General features: G+C 44.6%; 3 protein-coding genes and 2 non-coding genes across 6 annotated transcripts in view; 1 reads left to right on the forward strand and 4 right to left on the reverse strand.

Moving 5' to 3' along the window:
- The window catches only part of UBASH3B (ubiquitin associated and SH3 domain containing B), a 35146-nt gene extending 26519 nt beyond the window's left edge, over nt 1-8627 (reverse strand). The window contains exon 1 of the mRNA XM_072426399.1: nt 8214-8627. Within this exon, the coding sequence (XP_072282500.1) occupies nt 8214-8344 (131 nt within the window). The 5' untranslated portion in view covers nt 8345-8627. The remainder of the gene's footprint in view (nt 1-8213) is intronic.
- Nucleotides 8628-17070: 8443 nt separating this feature from the next.
- Nucleotides 17071-22664, reverse strand: RPL27A (ribosomal protein L27a). The gene is made up of 5 exons (XM_072427192.1): nt 22597-22664; nt 20748-20811; nt 19249-19324; nt 17685-17859; nt 17071-17236 (listed from the first exon to the last, which is right to left on the reverse strand). The coding sequence occupies exons 1-5, from the start codon at nt 22597-22599 to the stop codon at nt 17108-17110; spliced, it is 447 nt and encodes a 148-aa protein (XP_072283293.1). The 5' UTR covers nt 22600-22664; the 3' UTR covers nt 17071-17107.
- On the reverse strand, nt 19478-19610 carry LOC140341551 (small nucleolar RNA SNORA3/SNORA45 family). The gene has a single exon (XR_011922910.1). It is a non-coding gene; the product is annotated as a small nucleolar RNA SNORA3/SNORA45 family (small nucleolar RNA).
- LOC140341552 (small nucleolar RNA SNORA3/SNORA45 family) lies at nt 20894-21025 on the reverse strand. The gene has a single exon (XR_011922911.1). It is a non-coding gene; the product is annotated as a small nucleolar RNA SNORA3/SNORA45 family (small nucleolar RNA).
- Nucleotides 22665-22713: 49 nt separating the features above from the next.
- The window catches only part of LOC140341420 (uncharacterized), an 8000-nt gene continuing 5859 nt past the window's right edge, over nt 22714-24854 (forward strand). Inside the window, exons 1-2 of one of the 2 annotated variants that reach the window (XM_072427190.1) lie at nt 22714-22823; nt 24154-24248. In XM_072427190.1, coding sequence (XP_072283291.1) covers nt 24181-24248 — 68 coding nt within the window. In that variant the 5' untranslated portion in view covers nt 22714-22823; nt 24154-24180. Of the gene's footprint in view, nt 22824-24153; nt 24249-24302; nt 24585-24854 lie in introns of those variants that run through there. The other variant, XM_072427191.1, reaches the window with a different exon arrangement.

The raw sequence follows: 24854 nt of genomic DNA on the forward strand, positions 1-24854 counted from the left end.
GTCCAGCCGTCACAGCGCCATCACTAATTGATGAGCTGCCAGTACTCCGCCATGAGAGGCGCCATGCATATTACATGAGGCCCCTGGATGGCTCCGGATTTACATCCATATACAGAAAATTGTTTCCCCCAAATCACTATAGCTTTGTTAAGCTTCCGCCGGGGGCCCAATGCGCACCGCCTGCTATGATTGGTCAGCCTGGGAACGTCATTGGCATTAAAGCGGCATTCTGACTAAATCTGGGCTTTGCATGGAAGTCGGGAAGAGTTACAGCTCCTTTCAATCATTTCTTCTCTTGGAGATCGTCGTCACCAACACAGGATTCGGGATTTTCTGTCCTTGTCACATGACGGTGGATCTCCCCAAAGTAAAAACCCGACAGAGCCCCCCCCCATGCACCTAATAATGCAATAATAAATTTAATATTATGTCCCAGATTACTTTGTAACAATTCTGCATGGATAGAATGATGATGACCCCCCAGTGACCCCCCTCCCCCGGTGCCCCCCCCCCCCCTTATCAGAAAAGGAAATTCTTATTTTTAGGCACAGCGACTTGGTGAAAAGCAGAACTTGGCCGCCATCGGCAGAACCTTCTCGGATCTTATCAGATGTTCGTTAGATCTGGCAGATCTGTAACAGACATCACAGAAAGAGGAACATCCCTCGAAGGGGGGGCAGGGAGGCTTCCTGCTAACAAAGTCCAACAATCTACAAAACTCAATGGGGTTTCCGAGGGGGCGACGATCAAAGACCCAAAAAAATCTAGGGGGTCGTGTACTGATTGGGCACTGATCACATGCCAAGGAGGAGGAGCAATGCCATAAATTCCCTCCACATGTGTGTGACTGCCATGGGGAAGCCTCACATGTCAGGATTAAGTCATGTGATCAGATTGTCCAGCGAGATTGGCTGGCAAATATTCTGCAGTGTTTGGTACCATAGGTGCTTACTTTCCCTACTTATCCCCCCTCCACCTGTATAATAAAGCTACTCCCCCTATAGGAGGTGTGGTGTAATAGCCATAGCTCCCTGCCCTGCCGATAGGGGGCGATAAAGAGAACAATGGGTTTATTTTACATAAGTGCAGGTAAGCTGGCAACTGTGCAGGTCTAACCATAATGCCCTTCCACTAGGTGGCGCTCTAAGTAACCCATTTATGCCTTAAATTGCCCCAGCTCCAGGCTCAGGGTGACCCCCATTTAGCTGTACAGCTGGCCGATGCTGATCCTTCCATAGATTGGAATAGGAGGTTCAGTGACACCAATGCTGGGCCCCCCAAATGTCATGAATTAGTAATTAATTAATTAATTTGGTAATCATTGGCTGGTGGTGGCGGTGTCACTGCTCGGTAATCTTCATGCCGCCAGCAGCTCGGCCTGTGTTTGTCAAATACTAACAGATTTCAGGTTACTGTTTAATAAATAGAGAGGAATGGAAAAGCAAATTCTAAACCCAAAGACATCAGACTGCATAGGGGCCAAACAACTTCACCTGTCCAATCACAGGCAGGGAGCGGGGCAAGACCTGTAAGCGATACTGAACTTCAGCAGAGAAAAGTCAGGTCACCTGCCCTGCTGTGATATGTGGCAGAGCTGTACAACTCTCAGGTAAGTATTGCCCATAGAATTGGATTTACTACTATGCTATGAATAGCCTGTGATGGTGAATAGATAACAGAGAAAACGTATGTGTCCTGTATGATGCAGAATCTGCGGGGAAAACCAAACTGTGTGATTTTTCTAGGAATAGAAATGACGCATTCAGTAAGAAAAGTTCTGCAATCCCGAGCATCAGATGACATCTATTCCCCGATCTGACAATCAGATCTATGGGGGGGTTCTGCACGTTCCTCTATATATCTAAAGATACCTATATAATGTACAGCGTTGCGTAATATGTTGGCGCTATATAAATCCTGTTTAATAATAATAATAATAATATTTATATATATATATATATATATTGTGTACCTGAAGTGTGACAACACAGGAGCACAATAGGTAGACGGTCACACAGTGTTGTCACTTCAACAGGAAGTGGCTGCAGATTCGAAGATTTTAAGATAAAATGAAACTTTGATTTTCAAAAAAAACAAAAAAATAAATGAGGATAAAATCTCCACTGCTGCGCATGCGGGAGAGTTATGTCATCCTGGCCAATCACGATGGTCGTTGATCCTGAACCCAGAACTGAATGGGGTGACGATGTTGGCCAAAGAATTAGGGGAGAGGAGTTTTATTGCACTCAGGACATCGCTTGCCCCCTCTGCAGTAACAGCCCGCTCCAATTCTTCATTTGTAACTTTAGTTCCCCTTCAAGGGGGGAGGGAGAGTTCATAATTCCGGGCAGGTAGCTCAGGTTCTGCATACAGAAATTCTGGGATAGCTCAGCGCTGTTCTCGCAGACACCTGGTGATTAGAATTGCAGATAAGAGCTGAACAGGTGAATGGGTTACCTGAGACCAGGAGGAGGAAGAAGGAAACAAAAATGGGAGCTGAAAATCTACAGAAACACCAAAACTGCCGGGCACAAAAAGCACATGTGTAGGGTACACAAACAGGAGATGCCATGCAAAGGTCGCCGGCACACAAGCAGGTGAGACAGCGACAACGCCATTCATTTATCACGGTGGCCAATAGTTCCTATAAAGACACAACAATGCCCATGTACATACAATGGTGCCCATACACCCACATACAACAATGCCCATGTACATACAATGGTGCCCATACACCCACATACAACAATGCCCATGTACATACAATGGTGGCCATTTGTACAAACACGACAATGCTCATGCAATGATGCCTGTACACACACACACATAACAATGCCCATGTACCTACAGGGGTGCCTATTCGTACCAACACAACAATGTCCATGCTCAATGGTGCCCATACATACACACAACAATGCCCATGTACATACAAGGGTGACCATACACCCACATACAACAATGTTCATACTCATACAACGGTGCCCATTTGTACAAACACAACAATGCTCATGCAAACCACTGTACAGCCTGTACACACACACACATGCCCATGTACCTACAGAGGTGCCTATTCGTACCAACACAACAATGCCCATGCTCAATGGTGCCCATGCATACACACAACCATGGCCATGCTCTTACAATGGTGCCTATATGCACAGACAACAATGCTCATGCTTTGGTGCCCATGTACATACGAACAGGCATGGGATAAGTCATTATGAATGAGCGATTACCAAGCAGGGGCCCTTCTTGCCGCGTAGCATGGCAGCCCACCATTCCATGCACACACCATGAGATGAACATTGGCAGCGCTCGGCAGGTCGCTGTGCTGACTACAGATTATGAAGCCATCATAGATGGGCCGACTGACTGCACTCGCATGGTTCTGTGCATGATCGTTCCCCGTCTGCCCTTCTGTGAACTGCATAGCGGTGTCACCCGAGATTCCTTACAGATCGTCATTTTACACCATTGGCCGGCTCCAATGAGCCAGGAATTGTTCATTTTGTATGATGTTCATCTGGCATCCATAGGGGCCTTATGGGCCGATGAGTTGCAGGATTTATCCGTCATAGAATATCTGTGCAGGGAAAATAAATGGAAGGACACAATCCAAGATTCAATTCCAATGTAACTTTATTACATAGGAGAAACTAACGCGTTTCAGGGGCTCAGACTCCCTTCATCAGGGTCTGACTGGCCCAGGGAAACACCGGAAAGAAAGTGGGCCTCGGTCACATGACCTCAACTGGTAGGGTTCTGGTACCAGGAATGTTTTGTGTTCTGATGGGCCCTACTGCTCACAAAATCTGGTGGGGCCCCAGGTCTGACCCTGGCTATAGCATTTCTTAGAAATGAGAACGGTGGATGGTTGAAATGTCAGATCGTCACTCAGCTGGCAGGTAACCCCAGAACAGGGACCCTTCTGTGCACACACCTGAACCCTCCATGGCCCCTGGGGGACTGGGCACATTCTGGGGGCCTGGGCACATTCTGGGGGACTGGGCACATTCTGGGGGCCCCACACCTTCCGCCAAGCAAACCATATCGTGTCTGTACTCTGTACCTTTAAAGGGGAGCCCTGGATGGACCATTCCAAGACCCCCCCAGCAGTGTTGGATGGTATGCCCCATCCCCTGGTGCAGGGCAGGTAAGGAAGTGCAGTTGGATGAATCCAATGCATGCCAAAATCCTAAGAAATGTGAATGTCCATACAGACTCCGCCTTCTTCTATGGTGCAATCACCTGATTGGACAATCTATTATTATCCCAACCTGACCCCCCCACCTTATCTAAACCGCAGACCCCAGAGCGGCTGCTGAGCAGCTCCAGAGCGCCTCACCTCATCTCTGACCTTTTACAGTATTGATCGGAGCTGCAGCCGCTTTGCGTCACCCGATAGATGTGGGTCTGGCCGAGCAGATTTTTATCTTTTCTCAGATGTAACGGCCGCATTGCACAACGTTTATACACAGAATGGAAAAAAAACTTCATGCCTTGAGACAAACGCAGCTCCTTGGAACTATTTTTATTTGCTTTGTAATTCGAGACTAACCTTTTCTTCTGACCACAATGATGTCAGTGTGCTGCAAATGGGGCCACAGGTAAAGTGGACCTGTCACGTCACATGATGGAAATCCAATATACAGCAACAGTATTATAAAGCCAAATGTCAGAGCTATATAAATGTATAATAATAGTGTGTGACTGTACAGAGGAGCTGACACTCTAATACATCCCCCCCCCCAGCACTGCGGTATATGTCAGAGCTATATAAATGTATAATAATAGTGTGTGACTGTGGGGGGACATTAGAGTGTCAGCTCCTCTGGCTCAGTGTTCTGTCAGAGCTATATGAATGTATAATAATCTCCCCGGACACACAGCACCCCATCCAGGCATTATATGAGCACACAGCATAGAGGTGACCCCACAGGAAGTTTGCACGTTGGTCGGTTTGCTCGCTGTCACAAGTTGGACATTGAATTTTCCTCGCTTACACAACTCCCCGCTGTTCCTGCGCCTCTTCACATTGTGTCACATGAGGAAACCCAGACACAGGGGAAGTCACACATTGCTCACAGCCACCAACGCATTCAGATAGCAGATGAGCAGGGAGGTCCTTTGTGTCCCCAATATGATAGAGGAAAGCCAACTGTCACTACCCATCCATGTGTCTCCAGTATCCCCCCAGGAATCCCCCAACCCCGGGAATCCCCCATCCCCACCATTCTGATACATTGTAACACCTCAATCTCAGATTTATATCTGGCAGCTTTATGGTCAGGGGATTGACATCCAACCTGTAAGGCTCCATTGTTCACCCAAGATTCACACAAACTTTACCCTAAACTTGCACACCCATTGCACAGGATTCCATTAGAAGCTGAGTGAAATCATCAGAAAGAAAAGCATATCATATACATTTCATCATTTATTATTAATATGAAACAGATCTGATCTATTATCCATTTCATATAGGAAAGTTGTGAATATACAATACGTCATCACCCAACATTCACCAATAAAAATGGGTGAAAATGGCTGAAAGAACTTATTCTCATTGATTGAGATTCAAACTTTCCTTCTCTGAGTTTCATTTTCCACTCCTCCTATTGGCTGATATTTAGGCCTAGGGCAGCCAATCAGATCGAAAGCCACCCTGGAAAATAACCGTTCTTATTTTAGACTCATTGTGGTCTCCCGGCTTTTATTAGAAGGATTTGTGCCATGTATGACAGATGGAGAACAGAAAGATCTGAATGTCGGGATTTTTCATTTCTACTTTACGTAAACATATTGAGCTGATTTAATAAACTTCTCCAAGACTGGAAAGGATAGACTATGATGGGAGAACCTGGGTGATCCAGCAAACCTGCAATGAATCTGGTCCTGGATTTAAAATATTTGCCATGGATGATTTTGAAGAAATTTATTCCAGAGTTGCTGGATCACCCAGGTTCTCCCATATTAAATATGATTAATAAATCAGGCCCAATATGTAAAAAGAAATATTCTGACCCAGCAATGGGTGTGACTGAGCCTGACACATATGAAGGAATAACAACCCCAAGCATGAGCCAGATTTCCCATCATCATTCTATTACCTAGTAGCACAGAGCGGCGTGTATTGCCCCATATGACATCACCTCCAGGGGGAGCTGCTGGGTGCTCAGCTTGTTAATAATATGGGAATACCCCCAGAACTACATCTCCCGAGAGCCCTTTATGCACAGCGTTTGGCGCTGGTAGTCACAACATTGTTTTTCTAATTGTGTGAGGGGAGAGAGTTCTGTAGTCCTGCAGGAAGGGCCGGTGGGGTGCAGAAATAGCACTGCGTTGTCAGCACAAACAGAAAGCTACAAAGCACACAACTCAACGTTTCCTTTTTTGAATTTCCAGCACTGTTGAAGGGTTTCTTTTCTTTCCCTGAAATACTTTAAATAATCCCTCCAATGCAGAATAAATATTTGCTGAGTGTGCAGGAACTGACTGGGTGAATGATTTAATTACCCCCACAGCGGAGTCACCCTTTACAGTAATAACAGATCACATGATGCAGCATCTGCCCCGGAGTGCCTAGGGTTGTACTCTCTCTGTAGCTGCTTCTAGAGCGGAGTAATTTTATTATCACTAATGGACACAAATTGCGATCGCAGCACAAACATCCCATGATTACTGCGTTCTCCATGCGGTGACGTCTGCAGCTGGGCTACAGGAAAAATGGCGGCACAATGTACCCCGTTATACCATCAGATGGGGCAAACAAAAGATTAATTTAATCACATGTTCCCAAGGAAAGGCTCATAATGTAAAAAATGTGATAAACAGAACGGCCGCCAAAAGCTGGAATTCTTTAATTTTTCACTTTTTTTCCAAGAATTTTCTAAGTTTTTTGGAAACTTCTACAAAGATCGGCCGAGCGCATTATAAATGGTCACTGAAACCTGCAAAATGCATGCAGGCCCAGGCCGGCACGCTGGATCATTCAGCACTTTTCCACCAATGCAACTTTTTGGATCGGATATTCAATAAATACATTGAGGAAAAATTGATTTAAAACAATGCAAAAATGGAATATTGATCAGAAAAACAGGCAGAAGCCTCACGCAATCATCGGTCGCATTATCTTTGTACTGCATAAAGCTGCACTGGCCATGGTTGCATTTCAGGCGATTTCTGCAGAGTTCTCCTAACTATGAAGCAATACAAAACAATCTCACAACCGATGTCCCCATTTATCAGGAAATAATCACTTGCCGTACCCAGCATGCATGCAATGCAAAGCAGCGCTGGGGGGTCATTTAGGGGCAAAAATAAAGCAGCTCAAAGTCCATTCAATGTTTCCTAAATGTCGCCGGCTCAACACAAAGAGAATAAAAGCTGCTCGTGTGTACTGAACCCAAAGGCCAACTAACGGGATATAAACAGAGCAGCAAAGCAGAAAATCGCAAGAACAACAATTGCGATCAGAGAAATAACAATGCAACTTTTTATGTCAAATTGGGGAAATAATGGCGGATTCACAAGAGTTTCTAAAGAATTATTTCTACATAATGCCTGAATAATCACATTGCAGCACGCGGTGACAATTTATTCTTGTTACAATAAATTCTATATCACAAGCTATAGACGCATTTATATATTTGCGGGATGAAACATGCAATAGTCAGGATACGTTGATAATTATCCCCCCCAAAGGAACAAATAAGCACAAAACAAAATCACATTAACTCGCATTATTTCTGGCATTTAATAATTCCTAATAAAAAAAAAAGAAATTTGCAACCTTTTTGCTCCAATGCAGCCTCTCTGCCCCCCTGCGCCACTCACACATTTTTGCTACATTGGTGAATGATTGAAACTCTTGCAGCTCACATCTGAAATCTTTCTGCAGCTCAATAAATGCCACACAAAAGTCTGCAATATTTGCAAGTCATTTTTAGGAAGCAGGAGTCTCGCAGCTGCAGCACCAGTCGTACCTTGCCCAACTTAGCTGCGGCGTGCAGGCGGTGGTCGTCCCAATTTTCACTGAAGCTGTGCGTTCTCGTACGTCTATACCTTGTGAATGTGCCAAATGCCAGGCGTGCTCGGTGCCCTCCCCATCTGCAAATCATTCATAAATTTCTGGGAGCAGAATGAAGCAGCTGTACAGACCCCCTGCAGACCCCCTACCCCACTTCCCAATATTACAATAAGACACAACTTACGCCCTGGATTTTGGGAAGCCCATGGACAGCAGGATTTCAAGGGATGATCCATGTTTGATGGTTCCTGTGCGGTGCTGCCTGTTCCTTCTAGGGATAATCTTGCTGTACATGTCTTCTTCTTTGGCTGCCATGGTGGGGGGTGGCGGGGGGGCAGTTTAATGTCTCATTCAGCCATGCCACAGACACAAGCTGATGATCAGAGGCAGTTTGTAGTGTCAGCAGCTTCCTGCAGTAGTCACAGGCTGCATAGGAAGTGACACATTGTATGAATGCTCCAGCCTGCCTGCTGTGACCTCACAATTCAGGAGAGAACCCCCTGCACCTCCTACACACAGGTAATGGGCTCTCTCCCATGTTTGAATGGATCTAAGAGATGTCTGCAGGCCACACTCCCCACTCCCTCCTTCTTAAAGGGGCAGCAAAGGAATGCAGAGTCCCAGCAGCATGCAGCCAGTTACCCAAATTCTGCAATTCACTGCTACTGAGACTGATTGCTGCAGCCGGGCTGCCACCTGCTGGGCGAGGACTGTAACTGCATCTTCAATTATTGGGGGGGATAGGGAATCCAGGGGGGGCATCAAGGTGGGGGGAACAAGAGGGCCAATGCAAAAACACTGGGATTGGCATTCTTTACCTAAAAGGTGGATATAATATTATATTATAATATATTATTTTATATTATATTATATTATACTGTATTATATTTTCTTTTTTAAAATGATGCAAATTTCCCACTCAGGGTGCTTCTTTAAATTGTTCCCTCTGGCCTACTCTTTGTCAAATCTACCTCCACCCTCCACTTCGTTAAATCTCCCCCCCCCCCCCCCCTATATTAAATTTGCACTCCAGCCTCCCTAATGTTAAATCTGGCCCCTCAGTCTCCCCTTCCATTAACTCCCCCCCTCCAAGTTCCCCTTTGTTAAATCTGCCCTTCAGCCTGCCCCTCCTCAAACCTGCCCTTCACTTCATTAAAACTGCCCCAGGTATCGGCCTCTCCCCTAGATTGAAATGGCTTCCTCTGATTTCACTGCATCCTGTGAGCTTTTCAAGATATACATTAGAAGCTGCAGCAAGTTACATAGAACCTGAATCATTTCCTAGCTGGAGGATGTCTACTTCGTTAAATCTGCCCTCTGGCCTGCCCTTTAAAAAAACGGCCCTCCTGGCTCCCCCTTGTTAAATCTGCCCTCCAGCCTTTCCTTCAGTCTTGCACCGTGGTATCGGCTCCTCTTCTGAATTAAAATTGCTTCCTCTGATTTCACTGCACACTGTGAGTTTTTCATGATGTACATTAGAATCTGCAGCAAGTTAGATAGAGCCCCGCCTCATTTCCTAGGTGGAGGACATCCCATTTATCATTAGCATGGTGATGGGGTGGAGGCAATATAGAAGCAGATTAAACTTCAGCTTCAGATCCCCCCCAGCCACCTTCCCTCCCCCATTAGTACATCAGTAAATGGCGGCTGCTGCTGTAGGGGCAGAATTTCCTGCAGTCACCAGCAGTCACCCCGGTTATTTCACCTGAACATTTTTTTTAAATTCCAGAGAGAAATATTCAGGTTCCGGGTTTGTATTGCAATGATTTCCTGCGCTTTTGCGCAGCATTCGGTGTCTTGTGATGCGTCAGGTGCTGGGGGACTTTATGGTAAAGAGAACCTGTCGGTTCATGAATACGGGAAGCCATGCTGGTTTCAGGGCAGAGCACCCGGCAGATGCAGTGATATGCAGCCCAGGAACTAGCATGGCATCCAGTGCAGGCAGACAACACTGCATGGTCCTCAGATGTCGCATTAGAGCATTGGCAGAAGACGGCCTCAGCTTTGTACTGCATCACCAACTGCGCCCATTACACAATGATAGGAAAAAACCTATTGCAGACCCCCAGCGCCCTGCGCCATTCAATTGCGGTCCTAGCTGTTCCCATCCAAGTGAAGGAGAGCAGACAGAGACCATTTGTTTTGCATGCAGCTGCAGCAGAATGCATTGTAGTTCCCACAAGCAACAAGTCACTTTCTGCAAGATTGCTGTATAGAATATTGCAATGTGACTGAAGCCGCATCTAAATGTGCTAATCCGCAGTGCAGTTTACCTCTCCCAAACACACAGCAGCAGTTTGCTGCAATCCATGCGGTTTTACACTGTGGGCCTGAAGAGGGCCTATAATAAGCTAGAAATACTTGACAAAGGGTCTAACCCCACCCCCACCCACTCCATTCAGGAAACTAAGAGAAATAAAACTAATTGCAGATATTTTTAGCAGAATGAATGACTTTGTGCGCAATAAATCCGAGCCAGCTTCACACCTATGCATTTCAGTACATGCACATCACTGCGACGCATTATTATAGAAGAGCGGTGTGCTAGATTCATATTAAATCTCAGCGTATTGGAGCATCAAGTTTATAAACACGCATTTCCAAGTTGTTTTGTAAGTTGTATTGGAGCTTCACGCTCTATTGCATGGCATGGCAAAGCATGAAAACATCCAAAAAATGCAGTTTTACCGATTTACCATGTGTTGTGGTGTATTACAACGCATGCATTGGAGCTGCATTTCCCTGGTTCATTAGGATGCAATTTTAAATGCATGACACTGCAAAGTACTAACACATGTAACATGCAATATCGCAACAAACTTCAGAGGGGGAATTTCTTTTGCCGGTTTAGGGGTCACTGCACAAGTCTGTGATACACCAGTGCTACAACCTGTGTGAAAGGGCCCCCCACTGAATGAACAAGTATGAAGGGGCCCCAACTGAATGGACAAGTATAAAGAGCCCCAACTGAATGCGCAAGTATGACGGGCCCCCAACTGAATGCACAAGTATAAAGGGCCCCCAACTGAATGCACAAGTATGAAGGAGCCCTAACTGAATGCACAAGTATGAAGGGGCCCCAACTGAATGCAGAAGTATAAGGGGGCCCCCAACTGAATGCACAAGTATAAAGGGCCCCCAACTGAATGCACAAGTATGAAGGGGCCCCAACTGAGTGCACAAGTATAAAGGGGCCCCAACTGAATGCACAAGTGGAAAGGGACCCCAAATAAATGTCCGAATGTAAAAGGGCCCCAATTGACTACACAATCAGTAAAGGGCCCGTAGAAGCTGTGACTTCTGACCCCACAGAATATTTTGTTCCCCTGCACATGGAATGTCGCAGGACGATACACACAAATTATAATGCAACAAATAACACAAATTGGGTGAAAACAACACTCGGTGACACCCGGCACAATTCCCACGGCCTGTTATCCAGGGAAGGTTTGTGTTTTGTATATTTGTTTCCTTGTATGAACCTCATTATTTATATAACAACACACAACTTCCTGCGCTGCAAGGTCATCGAAGAGAAAACCCAGCGCAGGATCTATAATGAGATAATGTAAATATTTTCTGCAGATCCAATGCGGGGTCAGAGCTGCACTGATCACATGCAATGCTTCACCAAAGCAGGAAAATAATGGGGAGACCCCAATACAGAACAGAGGGGCTGCGCCTATGGTCCTAATTTAATAAAGCCCTCCAAAGATGGAAACACTTTCATCAGTGAACATGGGTGATCCAGCAAACCTGGAATGGATATACTAAAAGTAATTTGCTATTTATTAGCAAATGTTTTTAATCCTGGACCAGATCCATTCCAGGTTTGCTGGATCACTCAGCTTCACTGATGAAAGCCTTGGAGAGCTTTAATAAATCAGGCTCCATATATATAATATGAATATACAATATGTACATTGTTTGAAAAATGACTTGATTAAGATTGAAGTTTGATAGATTGTTGGTGGGCGCAGGAAATGATAATGATAATTATTTTAATAATGGGGAATTTATTATATATTATACATGAATTATTTATTCCAGGTCTCTTATGTGCAAACTCTGAAGATTGATTGGTCCTTGTCCACCATTTCCTTCTACCCCATTGGCTATTCTTTTGGGAGAACAGCACCAAACTGCCCATTTTTGACAAGATGGAGATATGTAACTAGTACTTGTTAGGTGGGGCATGGAGTAATTTGCAAATTGGGGAAACTTTTTTTTGGAAAGTGAATATGGAGAGTGAAAATCTGTCACATTGCTAGATCACAGACTTGTACAACATTGGCCACCGCGGTCACAGCACCCTGAAAAACTAGAGGAGAGACCCTGAGGGGTGACCCCTGCCTTGTTGGTGTTTGGAGATGGTCACAATTTGGGGTTTTCTTCTTCCATCAGTTTTGTGAGAATTGTTCCTAGGATCTCGGAGTCTTTGTGATCACTTTGCCCTGTGACACGGTGCTCCATCATGCTGGGAAATATACAGATCTTCCGCAGATTGTGCCTGGACGTTGGGTGAATTTCCCCCTGAAAATTTGGTTTCCATTTATTCATGGCAGAGTGAATGCACTCCCTCGGATGAAAAGCAATCTCACACACGGATGGTCTCACAATGCTTCACTGTTGGCACAACACAAGATTCCTGGCAGCATTATTATTATTGCACAGTAATATAGCACCGACATATTAAGCAGCGCTGTACAAAATCAGCAATGTCTGTCCTTAATGGCTCTTCTTGACCATAAGTCTTTTCCTTGCTGTGAATGTAGATTCACTCACACTCACCTTCTGCCAATATTTAGCAAGTTCTGCACTGGTGACAACACGATTCCACGGTGACAACACAAGCTGACTCCTCAGGAGGTCCTGGTGCTTGTTGGACAATCTGGGAAATCCTGAATCTTCTTCATTGCAAGTGCACCGCTCGTCTGGATGATCCAATGAATGGGGAAATTTGCTTAGCAGCGATTTCCTTGCATGTGAAGATACAAAGCAATGACAGCTGCTGTGTTTTCCTAGAGGTAACCATTACTAACACATAAAGACGATTTCAGGCACAGCCGCCCCTCTTTATTAGGGATCAGTCCTCCTTTATAATTCAGAGTGATCCCCCCTCCTATTGTATGCTGCTTCCTCATCTCCTAGATTGTCAGCTCTTTGGGGCAGGGTCCTCTCCTCTTCCCGTGTCACTGTATCTGTCATTTGCAACCCCTATTTAATGTACAGCTCTGCGTTATATGTTGGCGCTATATAAATACTGCCTATTATTATTAATAATAATAATAATAGTGATGAGGGATTCCAGCTGTTTGCACCTTCACCTGTGCTGATGATAGGATTAGACTGAAATGAGCTCAGCCGATCATTGTGTGTCGGGATAATGCCAATCAATGCAACGAATTCATATTCATCTCTTCCCTCCACCAACACAGCAAAATGAAGCTTCAAGTTTTGTAAAACACTGTGCCATCGCCCAAACCTTTGGCCGTGACTGTAGAATATTTCAGTTATTTTTTTGTTTGAATAATACAGAAAATTCATATTGATAGCTGAGAAAATGCCCAGCTACAGAGGAACTGGAATCCAACCAACCCAGAGATGCAAAGACATGCAAAGCTGCTATGCAAATGGAACTTCTCACCTGTCTGTTATTCAGAGCCGTCACCACTTACCCAAATCAATGGTTATATTGTCCAGTGTACAACTAGCTGTAATTGCAGACAAGGAATGCCTACACCTTATAGCACCAGGGGTCCTCCAGAGGTTGTTGGGGGTTTTATGAGCAATGAGCAGTTTGCACCTCTCGGGTCAGTATAAGTGACCCCAATGATCTTTTTGGCTATCTGTAAGGGTGACATTCTTCCCACTGGCCAGCAATGTAAGAGGAATTCTTCCTACTGACCCCCACACTAATATACTGTGATCTGTGGATATAGGAATTACAGAAAAAAGGCAGAAATTATATTTACAAATGGCTTGGAACCACTATACATACATTTATATGACTTGTTAATAGAAGCCCAGAATATAACTGGGGATTAAAGCTTTAAAGTAAAGATAACAGAGACTGCTGATCCCGGGAACATCCCATTGCCTCATGGGATCAGGAAGGATTTTTTGCAAATTGTACCCGGGGTTTTTTTTTTTTTTTTTGCCTTCCTTTGGACCAACAATGTCTTATAAGGTTTTATATCTGGGATATGTTTATTTCCATAGTGATTGAACCTGATGGATTTATGTCTTTTTACAACCTGACTCACTATATAACTATGTAAGTTATTTATAAATATATTTATTTCACATGAAAAATCTTCTTGTCTCAGATCCCTGCAGGTAAAACCCAACGTCCCCCTTCCCTTTTCATGTGATTCAAACCTATAATACATTTACAGAAACTGAACTGTAAGGTGGAAGTTCCCACAGATAAGGTGAACATGAATAGAACAATTTTTCACCATGCGGTTGTCTGCGTGGATGGTTGTGGAAGCGGCGCAGTTATATCTTCTCAGTTCCATGAGATTATCTGCAGTTCTTTTTCCATAGCGGTAAGGAGGGCTGCACAGTCATTACTTTCATTATAAGAGACGAATGCGGCAAAGGTAACGACCGCTAATAAACCCGACTCCTAAATGTTCATTAACAACTGAATACAGCATGCTAACCCCCTGTGTATACCGTTTCCCCAGAAATAAGAGTTTCTTATAATAATTTTGGCTCCAAAACATGCACCAGGGCTAATTTTCATGGATGTTATATTTCTTTCATGAACAACAATTAACATTTATTCAAATACAGTCATGTCATCATCTTCTCGATCATCATAACTCTCCAAACCCTGAATTCCATCTTCTTGTGACTCCATTTCATTTAGAACCATTGGCCCCAATTTCTCTTGTCTAGCAATAGCACTTTCCTTAAATGAGCACCCCTTATCTATTTATATATTGTACCTTATTTTCAGGAAAACAGGGTAACTAACCGCAATGCTCATCAATCATCATTCACCGTAGTCAGACCCCCATCTATAAACCACGTGATTTTTGTGTGTCTAACCCAGACTTTATCACCCTTTTTAATAACTTTCAGGCCTTCAGGAACCCTGGCTATAATTAATATATCCACAATACAGTTAGTCACCCTTACAGGTAGACAAAAGTTGATTGGTGTCACTTAAAACTGACCCGAGAGGTACAAAATGCTCAAGGAACCCCTAGGACCCTCAGGAGGAACCCCGATTAGACACCTGACCTAGAAGCAATCCCAGCACCATAAGCCCAGGTGGTTTTCATCAGAAAGTTCAGAAGTCGAGCCTTCTGTACCTTGCACAGTACTGGGGATTCCACAACAGGTGTATTCACCAGGTGATTATGATTAAAACCAAAAGTGAATCTAAACTTTGAATTCAGTTTTAGTTGATGATAGTGAGTCGTAAAAGCCGCAGCGTCCTCCCTACTCATAAGAAACTCTATTTGCCCTGGTGACCACCATCACGGGGACTGAAAGTGAAGAAACACAAATTTTATTTTGGCATTATAACAGGAATATAGAGGAAATCTTCCAATAGGGACTCCCGATCAATTAGGGCTGAGGGGATTTCCTTCATATTACTATTTCTAGATTCCTGTTGTCTTTACAGGACAATCCATGAGGGGGAATCTGCCCCATGAAACATGACAATACTTTACTAACCCAACACGAGAGTGTAAAATAGATTGTGATTTAGCTGGGACTGATATGAATGGCTCAATAGAAATACTTCAACCTTAAACAAATCTAGGAAATCATTGCAGCTCTGTAATCATTAACACTTCATTTAAAGGACAAAAGATTCCCATTGCACTTTATCTTCATCTGCACTTTTTGCAAAGCCCCACAAATACCTGTAGATCCTGCCAATGATGTCTACCTAATGCAGCTTCCGGTGACAAAGATAATGAACAGGTCCTGAATTCAGAGCAAGGCTTTCACCGTTATGTATGGTGTGACAGCCTTCAGAGGCATGGGATGTTAATAAAGCGTGACTGCTTAATCTGCAAACCTTTAGCTCGTCAGTCAGCCAGCACCTGACTCCCACCCCCCTGGTTTTTGGCTCTAGCTGCACCCATCCCACTGGAGGGCTGCAGTGTCTGAGATGGGGAGTGTGTGAAAACAATGAAGGGCTTTATCTTGTTTCCTGTCCAGCAAAAAGTAACTGCATTTGATGCATTATTGAACCCGATTTTGTATTTTAAAGTGCAAGAAGACACATTTTGCCTGGTGTCAGCCTTTTGATATCAACAGCACAGCAACAGAAGCAGCTAAGTATGGTGTGCAGTGCAAAAAACACACTGGTGAACTCATTAGGATGCTGCTTCTCTCTTCAGTATCCAATCACCTGCTGACTGCAGCAAACAAGAGAAACTTTGCATGCAAATTCCATAAAACCATTTTCTTAATTGTATGTGGCGAGAAATGATGCCAAATATATTGAATTAGAATTTGAACTTTTATTTCCCACCACACCAAGTGACAGTGGTTAAAGAACTCATGACTGACTGTCACACTTTATGAGGTAGAATCCTAATACAAGCAGAGTGTAATGCACTTTTATATCTCTGAGCTTTAAATTAGAACTAAAGATTTGCCAGGATAAGCCCTCCTATATTGTAAGCTCTTGGGGGCAGGGTCCTCTCCTCCTCCCGTGTCACTGTATTTGTCATTTGCAACCTCTATTTAATGTAGAGCACTGCATATTATGTTGACACTATAAAAAACCTGTTTTATATTATTATGGTGCTCAGAGGACATGGTGCGATCCAACTTTCAGACCTACAAAGTCTCTGTGCACAAAGCACCAGGACAGAAGCTAAGTTCTCATGTCCCACTTCATCTACCTATGTGGACACCCCCACCCTCTGTGCTGCCTCTGCACAAACTTTTCATCCATACAAATTACAGTTCTTTTTTTCCTGAAGTTAAAGACACCGCTGGCTATATAAATTTGTACTCTGGCATGGAAGTTCTGCTAAAGCAAGAATAGATAACAGGACACAATGTACAGAATGGAAGTTTAATTGTTGTTTCAAACAGCATTTATGCTACCAGCACACAAGCACCACCAACGCCTTTAATCTTCTCCTCAGCGCGTCGGCTGAAGAACTTGGCTTTTACAATGACTGGCTGCTTGGGGAGCTTTCCTTTGCCGAGCACCTTGTAATAACCCTGCCAGGAGAACAAGAAAAGGTTAGGAATCACCTGGGTCCACCAAACAAATCAGAGGTTATAAAACATGGATACACTATATACAGAATATCTTCATTTCTACAACCTAGATACAAAATGAAGCTGTGTGTATGTAATGTGACTGTAAAGAACCCCTACCAGCTATTACTTAATAGAGTGATAACCTTGATAACCAGGCATTATATCAGTTCAGTAGGGTCACTAGGTTACTATTTCCTATCCACAATGCCCAAAAGGGCTTCATTACACATCCTGCGTGTAAACTACCATAGATTGGGGTTCAGTTGTTGGCTTTTACGATTCACTTAAAAAACAGGCTGCCACTAAATGTGCACAAACCTATTGGCCTGGTTTAGTAAATCTTATTCATTGTAGAGGTCCAAGCGGTCATACAACCCTCCCAAATGACTAGAAATGAAGTACTTACAGCATGCACGGCATCAATGACTGGTGCGGGTCCTTCTGGGTTCTTAGCATGGTTAAGCCTGGTCTGCTCACTGACCAAGGTCCACAGCTTGTCCAAATTAATTGTAGGACAAAAATGCTGATTCTTCTTAAGATGGTAATGCCTCATGCCGACCTTTCCAAAGTAACCAGGGTGGCTGGAAAACAAGTTACACATATTATGTTAAAAATTCTGCTGAAAGTCCCAGAATGCCGAAAGATCGGTCCAATATTTAAAGAAATCTTTCCTATTGTCAATGTTTACAGTCAGATTGCCCAACAAGTCTTTTCTTCTAAATCCCCCCAAGTACATTAAATTCAGCTCCCATCTGCCCCCAGAGACCAGGCAATTCCTCAATGGATGCCTCCGCATTGTAACATCTTTGCCCCTCCTATGACTGACATGGTCCCTGCCCTGGAGCATCCAGTTTCCTATAGCAAACCAATGTTACAAAACAAATTCAAAGTGCCGGTACTTGTAATACACAAGTTATGTATAGGACACCATCTGCTATTCTAGAGTTATGGCTGATGCTATTCCACCATGACAGGAGCTAGGGAAACATTTTAGGGAAAAAAAGTCTGCTATTCCATACAAAGCAGTGTTCTCTCCAGCTCCTTTTAGCTGGGCGCACCAACCGGCACTTTTTTTGGTGGTTACTATGAAGTTGGGTGCACAATACAGGGCCACCAGCTGCCTACAGCTTATTCCCAGCCAGCATAAAACATTCCTAGGGAGAACACTGCTCCTCAAACCTCCTGCAAATCACCGCACAACACACAATTTCATTTTTACATTTCCCATGGATCAACCTGCTTAGAAAAATGAGGACCCCAGAAACACCTTGCTGAAAGGTTCCTCCCTAACAGAAGGTATAATAACAATTTAAATGTTTACCATAGGTCCTAAGATACAATCCTTCACATGGGAAAGTATAGCAAGTCCTGGGAATTGTCAACCATAACCAGGGAGCGCAATTTACATCAAGCACATGAGAATAATGGAGTTTGCATATTCATGTGAGTGGTTTACTCCAGCTGTACCAATGCAAGAAGTATGGGTTGGGGCATATCAATATTATTAAATAGTATTTATATAGCGCCGACATATTATGCAGCGCTGTACAAAGTTCATAAGCATATCACTAACTGTCCTGTAAAGGGGCTCACAAGAAAACGTCTATACCATTGGGGGAAAACCAATTATTCTAATGTATTTTTGGGATGCAGGAGGAACTCACACAACCACAGGGAGAAGAAAAACTCCATGCAGATTGTGTCCTATTCAAGGTTTGAACCTGGGACCTAGCGCTGCAAAGGAGAGCTAACCTCTGAACTGTAAAGGTCATACAAGGTAATGGGAACATTCTCATGCTCGGAGGCCATTTAGATTGCTTTTCAGTGTTGCTGCCAATATTTGTGTGTACACTGAGGGCTGATTGGACTTTTATTTTACAAAATTTGCAATGAACAAATGTCACCGACATGTAATATTTGTTAGAAACTACCAAACGTCTGAGGATATAAAATAAAACAATCACACTCACTATTTATCGAAGTTGATTCTGTGATGATGCATACCACCGGCATTACCGCGACCACCGGGATGCTTTCTGTGTTTGCCTAGAAGAATAAGCCAGTAAAATATAAGAAGAGCACCGATATAATCACAACCTTGCCCCAGTCATGTAGAGAGCTGAAAATCATCAACATTAATAAGAAAACAAAAAAACAGAAATGATGCGACTTTATAAAACACAGGCTGCATGACATGCGAGATGTCGCTGATCTGGTGACTGATTGGGCTACAACCAAGTTCCAACCAGTGAATAGAGAACAGCAAACGCTTTCCGAAAACTCTAGCACACCAAGGCCACTGGGAGTGCGATGATGTGACTCTAGTCTCGGGAATATGACAACACAATATTTAATAAAGCCCTGAAAATGTTAAACAGAAAAATGCCCTTTGTATGGAAAAAAACAGAATTTCTCATCTCTGAAACCTTCCTGCTCATTGGAAACTTCAGAAATCATCTTCTGACTGCCCACACTAATGCACAAATACAGACCTGATGTATACAAACTACAACCAGCGCACAGGGACCTGGACTTTGGGGAGATGTCATTTCCATGTCTTATTCTTTCTTCTCAGACAATAGTAGCTAAGAGAACTAATCCTAATTATTACCGGCATCATCCGAAGCTCCAATGCTGCAGCATTTTGCAGGGATGTCACCCCAGACAGGTATCCGGAATGTGGCAGACCATTTATTGCAGAACTCTGCAACCTGCCAGCCTAAGGTTACCAGGTAGGTGCCAACACTGAAGCCGGATTAAGATTGGTAATATACTTCGGCAACATCTTAGAACTGATCTTAACTGGATACATGAGCAGAGGAGCTACATACGGCACGTCGGATGTTTCTCGTCTGATATCACCTCAGGGCTGAGATTGGATGAGAATCTGGCCTGTACATCGTTCATCAATCTGTCCCAGCAGTTTCATGAAGTATCATCATATTGAAAGTGAAAGGGAGAGAGCACAGCAGGGTGCTGCTCCATCGTTCTCCTCCTCTATAGAGCAGAACAGCCCTGTATGTGCAGCACTCGCTCAGTCTTTGGAAAGAATATTGAAACAATTGTTGAACGTGTGTACACAGCCCAATTCATCTGCCTCTGCCCTGCACTATGATTAGAATGTCATTAGGTGCACTGAGAATCCGTTCACCAGTCACACAGGGAACCCAAATTATAGTCTGGGAAGTCCTAACAACCCATAACAAAGGGATATTTCTGTTATGAGCACATAGGAAGGCCAGGCCATCCTCTGTCTTCTAATATCTGAAAGGGAACTATACAGCTGCAATCTTAGCTTCTGATTGGCTGCAGAACTCCATCAGTGAGCCCTACAGACCTGAGAAGTCCCTGGCTATATTTCCTAGTTAATGTACGGCGCTGTGTAATATGTTGGTGCTATATAAATCCTATTTAATATTAATATCTTCTAACATTGCCCATTAAAAGACAATCGGATATCTCTACTCACCAACACGACCATGGCCGTGACTGACGTGTCCACGGAGCTTCCTGGTCTTTCTGAGCTTGGTAGGCTGTTGAAAAACAAAACACATTGATCAGTTCTCCTTCCATCCCTCACCCCCTGTATATATACTAATCGCATTCTATGATATCAGATGTCGCTGTACCCGTGAATGGTTGAGCTACAAGAAGCAGCAACCAAGTAATAAGGATCAGCAATCACTCTCCGAAAGCTCTAGCACACCAAGGCCACTGGCAGTGCGATGAAGTGACTCTAGCCTCGGGCAATGGATGAGATCGGCATGGCGGCCAATCAGATCCAACATTAGAGATCCACAAATAAAATACAACATGAGACGGTAACATGCGGTTCCAAACTTTATAATAAAGCGAATGTGTCTGGGGGGGGGGGCATCCACATGGACTGTTTACACTCCAGAAAGTTATGTTAGGTACACACATGCAATAATTGTCGTTAGAAAACCATCAATTAACGACTGTTCGACATTTAATCTGAACGATCGTATTGTGCACAATTCTGTACACTCTGAAACGATACGATAGTATCACAATAACGTACACACACCGGATACGATCGTTTGAACGATGAAGGAAGTGACGTGTAAAGGAGAAAGTTTACCGCAGAATAATCCACGATCACTGAAGGACTGTACACGCAATAGATAGCGAACGATTATCAACCAATCAGATCCGCTGGGACAGTCGCTCTTTTCTAGCGACATTTCTTGTTAGTCATTGTGCACTTTTTTAGTTAACGATTATCGGCCAATCGGTCGTTAATCGTTTCCTATTATAATTATTGCCCGTGTGTACAGAGCCTTAGGGACCCCTAGATGAAAGGAACGGCCTCTGCTTGTCACTGCATTCATGGCAGATGCTTCACATGCAATGGAAGTCTGCATGCATTTTTTTCTTTAAATACAAATGCTGTCATTCTGCAATGGAGAAAATTGCACCGCATTTATTGCGGCATTTTCACCGGGTATATAGATGTGAAACGAGCCAATCAGAATGCATAGATCCCAGCTTCTTGTTGTATTTTCCTTGCATTGATAGATGCGGCGTGAATGGACCTCAGATTGGAAGAATCAAACGCCATCGATTTGTGGAAACTGCGCTTGGCAGGGAGCTATGACAGATGCCGGTGAATGTGCCGAGATACCCGGGCAGCCGGATCCAATCATCTGCTGGGAAGATAGGGGAATGCAGATTGCTGGGCCAATGATGTCAGGAAAACAAGGACATCATCTCAGCTTGGTTATTGGTCAGCAATTTATTTTTAGAATAATAGAATGAGAAGGAAGAAAGAAGAGATTCGGCTTCATTTCCAGTCCCATAGACACAACAGGCATCTATAGGAAATCCATCAAGGAAATGTTCCATTGGCATCTCTGTGACACGGAGACAAATCATAGGAGAATCTCAGCTCTGGGGACACGGCCAGACATTCAGATCACTATGATGGACGGAGAGGCCTCTTATGGCTGCCAGCAATGCAGATCCAGCACACAAGAGGCCGAGCATTGCCATGGATGGAGGGGGCCACACATGCAGGGCCCAGTCACACGGTGATGACATGAACACTTCACCATGGAAATGAAGGACCCCTAGGAACCAATAGATGGTTGCTATGAGTGACTTCTCCATTCTTCACACACACATGGCCGCTGACTAAGCACATGGCCCCCACAAGCGGCCTCCAAATCACCCCACACCCATCCACAGCCCTCTTTAGACCTTTCCTGCACCCCTCGGACCCTCTCTCGGTCTCCATTGCGCCCGCTGAGCCCCCTTTCCCCGCACCCACACGAGGCGCTCCGCTCCCCACTACCTACCATGGCGGCGACTGCGAAAGAAAGAGGGAGGTCCCGGCAAATATCGCGAGAACTTACTGCGCACTCGACGCAAGCTTCCGGCCCAGTTACGTCACGGAACGGGATCTCGCAGGATCAGGGGAGGTCCGCTAAAATCTCGCGAGAAGAGCGGCCCGCGGACACTAGGGCGAGCGCGGTGAGATTGGCGGCTCCGGGCGGAGGACATTTTGTGGAGGACACGTGATCTGGTAGAGTGGGATGCTCATTACGTAGGGATATAGCGGGGCCTTGGGGGCCACTCCTCTGAACCGGGGATAACCCTGATTGTATATGTAAATAAGGCCCAGAGAAAGTACGCGGAGCTTTATTGTGAAGGGCCCCGACAGGGCTGACACCCCAAAAACCAGTCCAGGGGCCCCGTGGTCTAGGGGGAGCCGTGCTGGGTGCTGCAGTGACCTATCAGTTTTGGGCCCTGGGTGCCCTTTGGGGGTCTCTGATTTTACAGGCCATGGTTTTCTAGTGACACCGGTCTTTAAAGATTCAATAAATTTAAGTCAACTTCCTGTTGCTCTCTACAACAGGAAGTGAATGGAAATATCTGCAATAAAATAATAAAACAGTTTAATAGAATAAATATGTTTGGCTTTAGGGTTTGAGATTCTGACTTGTCCCCCCTGCAGAGCCCTAGTGACCGAGATTCAGGCACCGGCTATATACATCCTGCACAGTGCGGCCCTATTCACCTCTATGGGCTCTGTCTATTCCTTCTGCATTGTATCCCGTATCCCCGATGCCTGGATCCCGATTGGTTAGATCAGTGTGGGGTGCAGGAAATGGATGTTTGAAAACCTGGCAGGGAGCAAATCTCAAGGGGTCAGGTCACCTCCATATTGACTAGGACACACCAAGGGGGATCTAAGGAATTTGAATGGGTATTCTGTGACTGCCATGGGCGCCTAGCGATGGCCACGATTGGCTGCAGACCAGTCAGGGTGCCCATGTGATCTCTGCCACCCGCTAGAATCCCCTACAATGGGCACAAATATGTCAGAACCGAACCATGGAGCCATGGAAGAAGATGGCCGGTCTGAGGAATCAGATTTACTTTTAGATCAGGAAGGAAAGAAGATAATTTAAATTTTTATTTATCTGTAATATTAGGGAGAAGTCCCGGACTCTGCTTTATGATGTATGCTGAGCATACCTCACATGACCAGCGTATGCAGTACCAGAAGCCAATGGATATTTCTGTATAATGATAATTTCCTACCAGCATTAACGTAAACCATTCTCACCCCAGGACTGTCTATGGGTTCTAATCCACAGCTCAGAATTCACCAATCAATGCCCACCTAGGGCTCTTGGTTGGGCGCCGCGTACAGAAATGATATTGATATTCACCATTGACACTTCCCCCCTATTTAATGTACAGCGCTGCGTAATATGTTGGCGCTATATAAATCCTGTTTAATAATAATAATTCACCTGTGAAATCTCCTGGAATACACCGTCTAGGATTCGCTGCTTGGCATTTCAGTAAACCAATTATCCAATAAAACGTTTTTTCTTTTCTTCTAGAGGACCTGAACAAACCAAGGAGGCAAAATGACCGTCTGCGCCATGCTGGGGTGCAAGAATCGCATGCACAAAGGCTGCGGGAAGCATTTCTTCAGGTAATCAGCTTCTCCCATCTCTTACAGTTATTGTTAAGCTGCCCCCACCTTGAGTTAAAATTGGAATTTAGGAAAATGTAAAACCAGGTTGAAATATTAGCGGCCAGGTTGGCTTTATTGCAGAAAGGGAGAGGTCAGGTGATGTCCCTGCAAAGAGCGCTCTCACCTGGCTGATCGCAGGTTTTCTGCTGTCAGAATCACCAAGCTGGGCATTGTTGCTGGGATACCCAGCTTCCCCCTGCCAGGGTGGAATGAACTCCCCGGCCTGGCCAATCAAGATGACCGAAGATCAGAAGAAGGAGGAAGATAGCAGTACCCATGACAGAACAGGGACAGGTGAGTAAAACTGGGGTTTGGTTCCCCTTTAAAGTTGTGGCCCCTCATACTTTTGCCATGAAAGAGGAATCCACAATCTTTTATAAATGCTGCATCCAGACTTATCCATCCTTCCCACCTACCTACCCCATACGCAGCCTTCCCACCTACCTACCCCATACACAGCCTGCCCACCTACCTACCCCATACACAGCCTGCCTACCTACCTACCCCATACACAGCCTTCTCACCTACCTACCCCATACACAGCCTTCCCACCTACCTACCCCA

This window comes from Pyxicephalus adspersus, chromosome 11 (genome assembly GCF_032062135.1).
Source record: "Pyxicephalus adspersus chromosome 11, UCB_Pads_2.0, whole genome shotgun sequence".
Taxonomy (NCBI): domain Eukaryota; kingdom Metazoa; phylum Chordata; class Amphibia; order Anura; family Pyxicephalidae; genus Pyxicephalus; species Pyxicephalus adspersus.